This window comes from Meleagris gallopavo, chromosome 4 (genome assembly GCF_905368555.1).
Source record: "Meleagris gallopavo chromosome 4, MGAL_WU_HG_1.1, whole genome shotgun sequence".
NCBI lineage: Eukaryota > Metazoa > Chordata > Aves > Galliformes > Phasianidae > Meleagris > Meleagris gallopavo.
In genome coordinates this window covers 1,175,341-1,190,219 of record NC_139407.1, presented here as the reverse complement: position 1 = coordinate 1,190,219, position 14,879 = coordinate 1,175,341, and the positions used below count along the sequence as shown (strand labels likewise).

Genomic DNA, 14,879 nt, shown 5'->3' with positions numbered 1-14,879 from the left:
CCCTTTTCCAGAGGCAGACCCTTGAGAGCCCTTCAAGAGTTGTTGAGATAATTCTGTAGGTCCTCCTTACGTCTTTAAAGTGAGTGTAGCTTATGTGTTTCACGTAACGTGTCGTATCCCCCTTGCTGTCCTTGAATAAAGACCATGGCTTTAAACCAGTGTACTTTTGTTCCATGTCATATGGTCTGACTGGAATTTCTTATCTAAGTAAACGCTCCAAAGCACATTTTATGACACTCTTTTTAAAATATTTCAAATTTAAATGACAACAACAACAAAGAAAAACATTTATTGCTCTAATACATAACAGCAAGTTGATATTTTTATAAAGTGTTTTAAAAACCCCAAGAACTAAAATACTGTTTGATGATTACAGAAACTTTAGGACGTGATTATACAATGATTATACAGAATCTATATTCATTTTATACACAGAAGAAAGTTCAGGAAACAGTAAGCAGGAAACTCTTCTATGTATATGTGTATTAGCTACAATTATCAGCCCTATCCAGAAGATGCTGAGCACACTCAACACACTGACTTCAGCAAGTGTTAGAGATGGTCAGCAGCTGTACAGATGGAGCCCAAAGGATGTTCTTGAAGGAGTATGTGGTAGCAGTGATGATATTTTTAAGACAATTTTTCTTATGGAATCACTAATAAAATAAACTTTTAACGGTCATTGATAAGCACCAGCTCACAACACTGCATGTGGCTGCATCACTTGCACATTACACTTCCTGACACTGCATACACAATACACCTAGAATTCTCAGTGCAGAAAGAACTGAGAGGATTATTATGTAGCACTCACAAATTATCACAGGGAACACGTACTTTTCAGTGGCATTTTAAACAGTGAAGTTGCAATATTATTTTAGTGACTACATTCCTTATACAAAGGAAAAACATAAAGGAGTCAGTTACATACTTCCTGAAATTTTAATACTGGCTTTCAGGTTTTCTCAATCTAAAGTGCTTTCATGTTTCATATATTTTTTAAAATTTTCAATTTATACAAAAAAACAAAAAACAAAAAACAGAATATTTATACATTTATTCTATATGTTTGAATGTAGTAGATGATTTAGTCTATTCCTGTTTCCTCACCCAAAAAATTGGCATTGCCATCTCCCAGATCTTCCTTTTGAAACCAAGTCTGTGAGCTTGTTCCTTGAATATAAGCATCCAGAAAATAGCAAATTCCAGGGATATCACTGGGAAAATTTGGAGGGAGTTCTTCTCTTGAGCGTGGTGTAAATACAAAACCTGGATATTCCTTTAATAATCTGTAACAAGAAATGAATTGCCTTGGTTAAAAGGGAATCAATCACTAATTGTTACTATATACAAATACAGTCCATAATTCTTCATGAACTCTTTATAAAACAGGTCAAAATTTACTTTAGTATTTATGTTTTTTACTGAAAAGTTTAAAAAAACTATTTATTTGGTAATCTTGATAACTCATTAAGTCAGGCACCAGTACAAGCAGGAATATTACCTCTCTTTTTTGTCTTGTCAGTGTTTTGAATATAGGTGCTGTATTTGTTGTAAGTTCTTGCAAAAATGATTTAGTTAGTTCAAAAATGAGAGCTAATTCAAATTAGCATGTGAAAACGGCAGCACAATTAATGTTAAACTAATGAAATACTGACAAGATTATTAACTAAGCTATTCAGATCCTCCTGCCAATTCTAGGAATTTTTTCCACAAAACCTAATGGTCTTCAATATCTGAAACATAGATGGCTGTTCTTCAGGGATAAATATTGACGACTGGTACCTAAGGTTCCAAATAAATACTGCTACAGATAGGAGTTGTGCAAGATGCCATAGTGTGTATATAAATCCGTATGAATGGGTCTTAATGTAAAAATATTAAACACAAAGACTGTTCTTGCATCATTCACTCAGGTGAAAAAGCATGCAGTGGCAATAATAACTATAGTTTACCCTTCAACTCCATTGCCTGTTTTCTAGGCATCCAAATAATTATGGTGTGAGTTTGTTTTTTTTTCTTTCAACAGTTTACTTATTTGAGATGTTGTCTTGAGATGAATAAGCAGGCAAACAGAGAGCCTCTTACGCCTCAGAATATAAACAAGTTTTGTGTGAAAGAACTGTATAGTGATTTTAAGAAAAGACCATATCCAATCTGATTCAGAATGATTTGCCACGTGGACATGGAAAAAGTCATTACTGGCCACTACAGTTCTTTTGACTCAGCTAAGCACTGGAGATGATGATGCTATGTCTCTGTTTAGACTGCATGATCCAAACCCAAGTTACTTATGTGTGCTCTGATACATCTGCCTTCACCTGCAGAAGGTAATCTTTAGCTTTGCTCCCTCTAAGTCACACAGTACTGCCGCAGGGGATTTCAGAATATCCTATGCCAACTTCTCTGACACTGGCCACACAGTCCTGACACAACATCAGATACACAGCTCCAAGTAGAAGCTGAGTACAGCCAGCTGTCCAGGCTACGGTTCTGAATGTAGCAGATTATTTCAATTACTCCTGTTTCTGCACCCCCAAAAAATGGTACTGCTGTCTCTAAAATCTTTCTAAAATGAAAAAAATAATTTATATCCATATTTCTGGTTGTTATACTCATCCAGCACTATCACTTCCTACTAGTGAATTCATTCTCTGTAGTTCATATTTAAAATTTTCGGCTACTCTGGAAGAAACAATAAACTGTATGAGTTTTGTGGCATAAAACTCAGATCTTTACCTGGACCTCAGACAGTTGTTACCACCAAATTTAAAAAAGGTTTTTAATGTTTTGTCTGGAACATAAAAGACAGTATAACTTGGCCACGGACGTATTTGCAAGGTAATTTTAAGTATAACTAGAGATATAATACAAAGGGAATATTAGGCTAAGAGGACAAAGGAAAGATGATATATTTCCCATGGGAGAGCCTGCTAACTATCTGCATGAAACCAAATATCCTTTACTAAAAATGATCTGAGTGAATAATAAATAGTACAGCCTAGGTTCCACACTAAGAGGTCCAAACTGAGCTGGGATCAAGACATGCATGAAATAAACACTATCATGGTTGATTCGCTGCAACCTATTCATTCCTCTTCCTTAATCAAAAGAGAATGGGGATGTGTACAGTGATGCTTAACTATTGTTTGATTAGGATGTTATTTTCAAGTGCATCTGCATAAGTTTGGCATCCAGGAATTAAGGAAAATAGGTTAGGTGCCTTCGTGGGGTGCTGAATCGGCAGCTGCAGTTCTGACCTTCATTAGACAGGTTTTGGCCCCCGATACCAGATGCTTTTCTACAGACTTAGACAGTTGGCACAGACAGCGGGTCTCCTGTTTCTCCAAATAACATTGTTTGCTATCCTATCTCTGGAATGCAAGGTAGCAGGCTCAGACAGGGAAACCACAAATTAACGGAGAAGCAGCGGATTGGTGGACTGAGTTGTAGCTGATAAGATGACCAACCAGAGCGAGTCAAACGTTCTCCAACCTGACCCGGGTCAAAGAGCATACAGCGAGAAAGATGTGCAGCCTTCATCAAAAGACCACCAGAGGAGCACCGAGAGACACCACGTGTGTGTAAAAGAACTGAGACTCGGGGCGGGGAGAAATGTCAATCATTTTGGGGACTCATTGTAATAACCCAACCTTTTCTTGGAAATCTAATGCATACGTATGCAGCTTGTTCTTTAAGTATGTGCTTTTCTTGCCCTCTGGTATGCAGGCTTGGAGGGATTACCCACCTGCATCTGGCGTGTGCGCAGCGCTGATAAAACACACCTGCTTTATAACTCTGTGGTTATAGAGTTTGATTTCTGCACATCAGTGAAAGCCACCTCCCTCAGACAAAAGCCAATTTTATGAGAGGCAAAAAAAGGCAAGAGGTATATAGCTTCAGAGCAAGAAGCAAAACTGCCTCAGGTCCTCCATTTATTTTAATCATAACATCTGAAAAATAAATGTAAGCTGTTCCATTTCACTCTGTTGCTGCTTATGATTGCGTTCTGAATAAAAATAACTATTGTGCAATCACGAGCAGTCAGATAAAAAGAGTAAAAAGAAAGCAGGGAAAAATAACAAGATAATGAACAACTTTTACATTAACTACTTCAAGTGGAAATTTTACTGATGCACACTGTGAAGCACTGTACCTGTAAGTTGTTGGGCTGACATTTATTTTTCGAGGTACACTGCAAGATTCAAACTTGTTGGCAAGGGTTACGTTATTTCCAAAGAGACAATAACGAGGCATTTTAACTCCAACAACTCCAGCAAAAACAGATCCAGAATGAAGGCCAATACGCATCTTTAAATAAAAGGCAGAAAACGTCGTAATTAGGTAAGACAAATGAAATGGTTGAAGTTTTAAAAATTCTTTCTTTATTACAAAATAAAACTGAGCTGCTAATATAAACTGAGTTAGTACAGTCTACTTAATATGTCTGTATTCTGGTCATTACTGCTTGTAGATTGGAAAGTAGCCCAAGTATATCTTGCTTTGCATAGTAAATCACTCTTCATCTGACATGACTGAGATAAAGTTGGTCTTTCTGGCAGTATATTCATCTAAAAACACCATCAGGAGTTACTATGACACTTAAATATTTTCCTAGGAGGGACTGCATGGCACAATGTTAGACTGATGAAAGTTACTAAATTGAAATTGTAATTGCTTTGCTGTTAAGGTCAGAAGACAAGTCCTAGGGAACAGTGAAGAAAATATGTATATGCTCTTCAGCAGTGGAAACATTTTGATACCTCCTCTTTGCAATTCATAGTTTGAATTTTGAGTTTTGTTTAGTTGGTGCTGCTTTCTACGGAGAAGCTTCTAGAATTTATTTTTTCTTCCTATTTTAAAATTACTTTTAGAATGTAATAACATTCATCATTCAAAACTACACAAGTAGCATTTGCATGGAAATTATAAACATGTTGTAATACTGTCATAGATATGTTTCCATATTTTCAGGCATAATTTAATGTGATATTGTGAAACACAAATATAACGGTATTTATTTCCATCATTTTTAATACTGCTGTTCTCTGTGATAAATGTAGAGCCTGTAATCCTTGTAAAAAAACATTTTCTTGGTCTTAGAATACAAATATTCCTTAAAACACAATCAAAGAAGCCCGAAGCTCCTTTTCTAATGGGGCAAATGACCAGGCAAATATTAAAAATAAGCAAGTGCAAGACATAATTAATCAAGACACCTGTATTAAAAATAACAAGACCACATTCCAGGTGGAAAGTTCAGTAGCTGCTCATGTCTCCACGGAAAGGAGGCCATAAATGTCACTACCACTGAAACTGACAGTGGCCTCGCCAGCATTGGCACCATTCTTATGGTGACCAGCAACAGAATCATTTAAAGATGTGTGGATTACTGCAATTAGAGCATGTCTTTGATGATTCGTGTTAGTGACTGCTGCCTGAGAATACTTCCATGTTCTCCTAGGTTCTTATTTTGAAAGAGGATTAGTCTCCTAATTAGAAAATAATAAAATTGATTGCTAAGGAGACAAAAACAGCAGCGTATCAGTGTGGTCCCATTAATTTAGCAGGAACTGGGTTGATTTTAAGACCTCTGCTTCATCTTTATTTCTCCACAACATTCATATTCATAGAAATAAAGTAGTCAGCCTCTCCACCTATACACATTTGATTCCCCAACTTGTCTGAGTTAATGCAAATTTTCCTTGAAACAAATACCCCCAGACCAACTAGGCAATCAAAATTTTCCTTTTTACCATATAAAATATTATAAAATAAAATATATGACCTTGATAGGCTCCCCATGGGGAGACACCACCTCATCTGACAGCTCCATCATCTTCAGGGCCATCAATGCTATTTGGACAGCATGGGTTTCACTTTCTTTGTGTAAACCTCCAGCAACACAGTAGGCATCTCCAATAGTCTCAACCTAAAACAGGCACATTTGTTCTTTAGTATTACAATAGTCATATAAAAGAATAGTCTGTGGCTTCAATATGCTACCTCCCTATTGACTGAATCCTATTTGTCCTGCTAAATTATTTAAGTCTTGAATAAATCCTGTGGTATCCTTCAAAAGGCAACAGTGCACAGCTAGTATTTATTGCTGGGCACGACACTAGAATACTTTTCCTTGCTCTCCTACTGTCAGACACCTGTAGTTACATTAAACACATTGATTTACCCCAGATTCTTAGCACTGTAACTGAAATCCATTTTAGAAATGACCTCTTAGGTTTTGATGTATTTCTCGCTTGGCTGCATATATTGCTCATTCTGTTGATCTACTTTTGTTTTTGTTTTATGATTGATCTTAATATTTTTTTCTTATAATGAAGGTTTTAGGCAAAATATTTTTGGACTTCTATTATTCTCTGTCCCATTTTGTCTTTATTTCCTTTCCTGCCCCACAGCCCCACATACAAGCAAAAAATGTTGTACCTTGTAGACATCTAACTCTCCACATTGGTAATCAAAGCGAGTATAAAGCTCATTAAGCATGGTTATAACCTGCATAGGTGAGCACTGGGAACAGATGGCAGTGAATCCAACAATATCAGAGAAAAGCATTGTGACATTATTAAACTTCTTGGCTTGCACCACTTGTCCTTGCCACAGCTGCTGAGCAACTTCTCCAGGAAAAATAGAAAACAGAAGATCTACGGTCTTCTTCTTTTCCTCTTCAAGTGCTTGATGGGCCTGTTCAAGGGTTGCTTTCAGCTTTCCTAACCTCTTCTTCAGTCCATCCTGAGCTCTGGCTTGCTCTCCAATCAGAACAACATCTCTCAGTGCATTGTGAATAGGAATATCTGAAAGATATAATCCACGTCCTGTAAAATCTTCTAGCCTATCCACACATGGAGATCCCAAGAATAGGATTGCACTGGATTCAAGAATATAGATCATTTGGCCTTTGAGATCCATTACCTGAAACAGTTAAAGAAACAAGAATTCATGCACACCATGCAAGGCAAGTATTTAGAAACAAGAAACATATTTTGCTGAACCACAGGAGAATTGAACTGACCCACAATTCTCACATTTTCTTCTATTTGTTGGAGATAAAACATGGAATGCTAAATCATAGGGCTAAATAATAAGTTCAGTTTATTTTACCTTAGACTTCTGGTGCAAAAGGTAAAACAGCTTAAGGATAAAACACTAATGTGGTATTGGTAAGTATCAATTTTGTCTTAGGGATCAAACAAAAATCAAAAGAAGAATGTTGTGCATTTTTAGCCACCAATAAATTGCTATTGATTTGAGTGGCCAATAGATTTCTGATAAGAACTATACTGTTTGAGTCATGCACAACTCTCTCTGTAAGATAAAATGAGAAAATGTGCTTTGTGTTTTATTAAAGTTTTATTAAAGTACTCACTGAGACTCGAAATTGAAAAGCAGAAATACCAGAAATAACTCATTTTCATGATCTAAAAAATCAATATACTTTGTGTGAAATGCTGTTTTTGTGTTCTTCCCCTATTCGCTTGTGCAATGTGGAAGGTGCTGAGGAGGTCTCCTTCATGTTGCTTTGAATCACCTTTTTTTTTTTTTTTGTGGTAGCAATTGCACCAGTTAAGATATATGACTATAAAAGATGCAAAGTACAAAAGATAACAAAGACTGAATTAACACAAGAAACTCCCTTCCTCAAATTCAAAAGCTGCTGTTTGCATCTAATTCAAGCTTTGGTAGAACTCCCACTGTCCCATTTTTTGTGTTGGTGATGCTCTTACCCTCAGCAACATGGCATGCCACTGGCTTTAGCTTAATTTATTAGTTTATCTCTGTATTTCCAATGACTCTTTCAAAATCAAGTTAACAGTCAAATCCCATTTGTGTAGTGGTTCAAGAGAATTTTCAGTGAATGTTGGTTTCAAAATCTGAATTACCTTACATTGTCCTCATAATAGATCATCATTATTAAGTTGTATTAGAGGTTGAAAGATAAGTGATGTAAAATACAACATTATTTTGTTTTATGGCTATTTTAACTCTACCTATCTTGCATGTCTCCAAAGAAGAAAACAAATTCATCACTGAAGTAAAGATTATAAAAGGACTCTTACCATAGATGACTTCAGATCAGTATTGTCCCATCTTCTCACTCGTACTGTAAACTGCATATTTAACATTGTCATTATTCCACTAAATGTGCAGCTTATTTTAGGGGTAAGAATTTCAAAATATTCTTCAAAATTAGGCTTAGCTTGAAATTCTCTTCTGGTCAAAAGTCTTCTTATCCCATTTCCAACTTGTAGAACAGACATATCCTTGTCAAACATAAAATGAAACGGGAAAATCTTACAGAACACAGAGGCAGGAATCACAAGTGAAGACTGCGGTTTACATGGAGATAAAGAAGGTTTTGCACTTTTGACTTGTATAGAGTACAGCAAATAGGGCTGATTGACAAACTCGGTGCAGTCATTATGGAAACAAGGAGGCATGAGCATGACTTCCACCTCAGTTTCATACAAAATATGAGCTGCTGCTTTAATAATGCCAGATAGAATAAGACTTGTGATTTTCTTGGGAAAGAAATAATACACGTTTAAGAAGTCCTGATCTTTCTCCAGGCATAATATGGAAACTTCTTCAAGTCTGTCCTTTTTTCCTGCTTCCTGACTGTGGCTACTTTGCTTCAGCAGAGTAGTGAAACTGTTCAAGAAGTCCTTAAGGGTTCCTCCAATAACCCCCAATATGTGTTCATCCTCTTCATAGCATATTTTGAACAGCTCTTCACCAAGAGATTCTCGTAGAGACTCCACAGGAACACCTGCATGGAATTACATTTAAATCAGAGCTATACTCATCATGCAATCTCAGGCTAGCCTCTAATTTTTTCGTCCTAAACCTAATGAAATCAGCAATATCCTTCACTGCTCCAGCACAGACAACTGAGGGCCTTCTCACTTAGGAGTCCTGCTGTGACCGACTAAGGTTGTTCTATCTGGTGCCTGAAAAACATGGAGAGATGGGCTGCAGTCTGGAACGATCCATTGTGCTGTGGTCAGAGTGTAGACAAAATGAATGCACATTTGGGCACGGGACTTAAACCAATTGCTTTAGCTTGATATAAAGAAATAAAATAATAATTAAAAATAAAAATAATAAAAAAGTAAGAATAAAATCAGATCTGTGCAGATATACATACCGTGCCAAATCCAGTAATTCAAATGCCTCTAGGAATATTCCAGGGCTCTGAGACCAGGCAGCACAGAACAGCTCACATCTTCACAGTAAACTGATTTTAAAAGGATAGCTGAATGCAAACTGATTGCTGGGAACATCCTAGCTCCACAGCTAGCTCCACAGGAATCTTTTTGACAAGGGTTATCTGCCACATGATCAGCTTTACTGTTTAAGGTTACAGAGGACGATGCTTCACTTCGTGGAAATGTTAATTTACTAACTTCAATAAGTACTGGCTACTATAGATGTAGCCAGTTCCCATATTCCAAATTAAAGCAGTTCTCATCCCACTGACTAGAATCCTTCAGAGGATGTAAAGAATCAAACATTTTCTCACCAGTATAACATGTTACTAAAAATACTTTTCAACTCTCTCTAGATGTTGCATGTTGGGGGTCAGCATAGACTTGACAAATTTTGACACTCTGGGCTGTTAGTTGCCCAGAAACAGTTCATTCTATGTGATGTTGGCATTACTTCAGCCATCATGAGGAGGAAATTATTTAACAAGCCCAATTTATATATGCATATATTATTTTGTACATATCTCATTTTACATAAATATTTGTACATGTAATATACATGTATTATTGAACAAGAATGCATTACCTGCTGCAATAGCATGATCACTGATTATTTTTTCAAAATCTTCTCTATCACCAGTTTTTCTGCAAAGATCATAAAAAAAGAAATAAAACTCCTGAAAAATCAGGACAAATGGGACAGAAATAGTATGCAATACTATTTACTCTGTATTTACTCTGTAAAGATTAAGTTCTGCCAGTCAAATAGGAAGGTTTTGTTGTAGATTTTTTTCTCATTCAAAATGGGCCTTAGTAGGTTCTTAGATTATCCTGTGCATTTGTGATAAATTTAAATTTTAGTTGTCTGAATTCAGATTATGGATTGAGGCCAAATGCTGCAGTGTGTCATTGATTACAGCCTCTTTGCAACAACCTTATCTTTTGTTTCATTTGTATTTTGCTACTTGCAGTTGTAAGTGTATTTCATATTCACAAATAATAAATATTGTATATATAATATATATACAAATATATAGTGTAATTTGAGTATATATTTAAGCATTTCTTGGAATTACATTAAGTTAAAGAGAGGTAATAAAGCATTTGTTTTTGATAGGAAATACCAATCAACTCTAAAATCACTTGTCAATTGGTAGAGATCCTGATTTCTGTGTTACAAAACAGCAACCCTATGAGTTCTAAGGTTGATAAATATCAACTGAATGTCAGACACAAAATGATGAGATGTAGCTTAGATCAATCTTCGCACAAGCTGTGAGCCTTTGATACAGATTATCTGAATTTCCTTACTTGAAATAACTTAAACATATGTACATGCAGAATACAGAATAGCATACTACTTTTTTTGCTTCATTCTCCATATTCCAATACATAATAAAGTATTCCAATCAGCAATTATAATACACTTCTGAGCAGCTATGAAGAATGTAAGCATTCACATACTAGAAAACAATTTTTTTTTTGTATAATCATTTGAATTTAAAATTCTTTTCCCAGACTCTTAGAAATACCAGTGGTTTATTTATTATTAGAAGGCCATACAATTGTGAAATAAGACAACTATATCCATCTTTCCCATCTATGTCTGAGTGTTCCCCCAGAACATCTGCTTATTTTAAGCAATGTTTCCCTGCACAAATGGCTAAATTTGCCCATTAAGCCAACTTAGATTGCATGAAATGTCATGCAGCAATTTAACAAGGTAACAGAACACAGATTCCAGAAGTCCTGATTCCCAGCCAGCACTCCAGTCATTATGAACTCTGCAAAACATTTCTACTGCATGGTTTAGTTGCAAGTCTGTTATACATACATACCTGGTTTCTTTTATCCTGTGCTTTGCTAACGTTCTCTGAAGTGCAAGATTTAGTCTTTCAAACTGAGAAAGAAAGAAAGCTACATTGATTAAATATCATTGCTGAAAATTTAATCATAACATTTTATACAGAGAAGAATTACTGTGCTGTCCTTGGGACTGCCATATTTTTTCAAGATAGTATAGTTAGAAAGAGTGTGTTGTTTCTGTGCTTGGGGTTTAGATCATGTTGATGCCTTAAGCTCCATATAATCATAGAATGGCTTGGGTTGGAAGGGACCCCAAGGATCATCAGGTTCCAACCCCCCTGTCGCAGGCAGGGCCACCAACCTCCAGATCTGGCACGAGATCAGGCTGCCCAGAGTCCCGTCCAACCTGGCCTTGAACACCTCCAGGGATGGACGGGGCATCCACAGCCTCTCTGGGCAGCTGTTCCAGCACCTCACCTCTCTCTCTGTAAAGAATTTCCCCCTGACATCCAAGAACTTTCTCTTACCATGCAGTACCAGTACCTATTGCTCCAGTACCACTATAACCTATAATTAAAGCCCCTTATTTGATGTGCAAGTGTGGTTAGGCGTTCTAAAAAATGATGTGCTTTACCTCCAAATTGTCAGATGACAATAAAGATAATACTGCTGAAAATTAACTAACTCGACTTTCTAGCATAACTCATTACCCTTAAAAAAGAGCAATCCCTTAATTCAGAACTACTAAGATCAATAAGAAAAATTTATTCTGACAAAAAAAAAATAGAACCCAACAAAACAAAACAAAACAGAATGACACAACAAAAGAAGAAAAACAAATCATCTACATTCTGCATTATACACTCAGCAAAACATATTAAAAAGTTGTAATGACTAACTTTTCCCGAAATAATACCTTTTTTTTTCAGGGCAATTTTCAAAATTGTCAAGGTTGAAACAGCGAAAGGTAGCACAGCTTCAAAAGCAGCTACTACAAATCAATATAATATTCTTTGATTCAGATTATCTCCTTTTTCAGGACTATAAGACTTTGAGACAATGCTAGAATCACTTATATATATATGTAAAAAAAGAAATCTGACTATGTATTCTACAAATGGTTTGGGTTGGAAGGGACCTTTAAGATAGTCTGGTTTCAAGCCCCCTGCTATAGATAGGGACACTTCCCACTAGACCAGATTGCTCAAAGTCTCATCCAGCCTGGCCCTGAATGCTTACAGGCATCCACACCCTCACTGGGCAATTTATGTTAAGTCTAAGTACGCATTCCTCAAGTAGTATTAACATACATATGTATTACATATTCTAATAATGTCCTCCACTTTTTATATTTGAAAGTGAGGTAATTAAGCTCGTAAGTAGTCTAAACAATGTAAGGACCAATTTGATCAAAAGTTTATCCTGCTTACACTATATCATGGATTTCCATGCACAGCTTACTGATGTCACAAGGAGTCTGTGAATCATGATATGGCCACGTATTTTGAATGGGAAAGAAAATGAGGTTGGTTGCTAACGAAAAGCAAGGCACTTTAAAGTATCAAAGCAATGAAAAACGTTTTTAAACAAACAAAACCCTTCTATGAAGAATGACTGGGAAGGTTTCTGTCTACAGACCCTGAAACTGGACAGCGTGAGAACAGACTACTATATCTGAACAAAGTTCCAATTCATAAAACTTCAATAACTGTTAATATCTGCGACAATAACCTTGAGGTTCAGTAGCTTTGGGAATACATGGTCACGGTCTCCTTGACTTTGCCAGTCATTTTTCCCAGCAGAGGGTCTAGCCTGCTGTGTTCACGTAACAGGCAGCTGCATACACTTACATCATTTTTAAAGAAAAATATTACTGATTATTTCACTAAAAATCCCACCAACAAATACATGTTGAAAATAAAAATCAAATGAAATGCAAGAGTACAGCCAATCTTAAAGCACCAATCATGGCATCATAGAAAGGTTGCTTTGCCAGTTCGTTGTTGAGTTGGAAGTCTGCTTTAGCCTATAAAAGTTGATAATAAAAAGTTTTGCCAAAAAAATAATAGATGGAAGAATTGAAAAATAGACATGCAAACAGCACAATTAGTAAGGCACACTGAATGCTCTTAGTACAAGTAACGGAATTGCAATAAACTGAGTATTCAGAGATGGCCATTCACTATGTCATCCCAATATAGACCAGTCTATTTGTCCATGTTTTCAGCAAAATTTGAGGCATACCCACACATTGAATGTTATGCAGTTGCACTTTCTTTAAAGCTGTAGTTCTTCATATACAGAAAAAGCATGTGCTGTGTCTGTTTTCACTAGAATTGAGCAGAGATTATTACTGAAAATATATTAATTACCCCAGTGTTTCAACATAATCTGCATTTCCCAGTTGCACAGATACTCTGATCAGTCTCTCCAGGGCAAAGAGTCAGACGTGGTTTCTGCTGGAGGACACTGGAACTTAGATGATAAGTTCTGTAGTGTTTACTCATTTAAATCTAGTAGCTATGACACAGCTCACATATGACAAAAGTTCTATTTCTTTGTTTGAATCATTTGCTCAAATATACGCTTTAGAATTTTCCTTTGCATTAAACATGTCTTTAAAGTAATATCGCAGGAGGTTAGTATAATAGCAGATGAAAACAGTGAGTTTATTTGTGTATTTATTTGTAATAACGAATGATACACATCGTATGGATTCAGTTAGGTGAATTGATTAGGTAAACATGGAATTCATGTAATTAGCTACCAGGGCAGAGTTTCTCCAGCTGTACTCATAAGATTCTTTGGAAAAATTCTTTGGAAAGACATGCTCTTAAGAGGAGCAATTAAAATGAGCAGCAGAAAAGTGCAAATACAGGACAAAACATAGGGAAATACAATGGAAGGGATAGTTGAAGAGCAGACAAAACTGATTGTGGCAAAATTGTATAAAAAAGGAATTGGAAAGGATGAAATGACGATTTAACCTCTGCTGACCTACATAATAATACAAGCTCTGAAGTCAGAACAGCTTTCAGAAGGCTTACACCTAAAGGCTTGCATAAAATAAATTTTAATGTACGTAACGAAACACTAGTATTAATACACAGTACCCATTTACCTCAGGAAATATTAGTTTGCAGATGCTTTCAGTTAATGTGTGCAGGTACACTCTACTTCTGCTCGTTTTCCTTTGTGGAAGGTTTCCTTGAGTGTCTTTTTCGTGGACTTCTTTGCAGATGGGCAAAGCTGCTCTGGAGCTGTTTTCTGTGCAGCCCTTCTCATGTTCATCAGCAATACGACTTTGAGTCAGTAAGGAGAAAGGACATTCCCCCGTGATCTTCAAGTCCTTCAGTTTTGTACAGAACATGCTGTACTGTCTTTCTATTGAGGGTAAGAGTACTTGGCTTGGTATTTAATAGTACTCTTCTGTTTACTAACAAGAGAAGAAGATGCCAGAATATTTGATGAAGCAACCACTGTGGAAGATTATTGGTAGCTGTAAGTCATCTCAGGAAAAAATGTGTGCCCCTAGAAAGGAAGAAAAAAAAAAAAAAAAAAAAAAAAAAACAACGCAAATGCATTATTTTATTTTCTCCTTTAAAAATGAAATGGCAGTTTTTACCACGCATGAATTAAAATAATGGCTTTCCTAAAGCCTTGCTCAAGAAAACACTTAAGCTTTGCTCATGCAGTATTTTAAGCATGTAATCCCTACTGACTTGAATGCTTCAGGTATTTAAAATTGTGTGCATGGCTAAGTGCTTGGCTGAATCGTGGCTCCAGCAATTAAGGCAGAGGAACTGTTTTATCTGATACATCTTTGTTCATGATGATGGATGAGGTTCC

At 36.3% G+C, this 14,879-nt stretch overlaps 1 protein-coding gene across 2 annotated transcripts in view; it reads right to left on the bottom strand.

The window, feature by feature from the left end:
* Positions 1–257: 257 nt before the first annotated feature.
* GUCY1A1 (guanylate cyclase 1 soluble subunit alpha 1) overlaps positions 258–14,879 on the bottom strand; it is a 32,428-nt gene continuing 17,806 nt past the window's right edge. For both annotated transcript variants that reach the window (XM_085221985.1, XM_085221986.1), the window contains 8 exons: positions 14,152–14,561; positions 11,063–11,124; positions 9,811–9,869; positions 8,076–8,785; positions 6,445–6,930; positions 5,789–5,932; positions 4,157–4,311; positions 258–1,289 (listed from right to left, as the gene is read on the bottom strand). In XM_085221985.1, the coding sequence (XP_085078111.1) occupies positions 1,088–1,289; positions 4,157–4,311; positions 5,789–5,932; positions 6,445–6,930; positions 8,076–8,785; positions 9,811–9,869; positions 11,063–11,124; positions 14,152–14,400 (2,067 nt within the window). In that variant the 5' untranslated portion in view covers positions 14,401–14,561 and the 3' untranslated portion in view covers positions 258–1,087. The remainder of the gene's footprint in view (positions 1,290–4,156; positions 4,312–5,788; positions 5,933–6,444; positions 6,931–8,075; positions 8,786–9,810; positions 9,870–11,062; positions 11,125–14,151; positions 14,562–14,879) is intronic.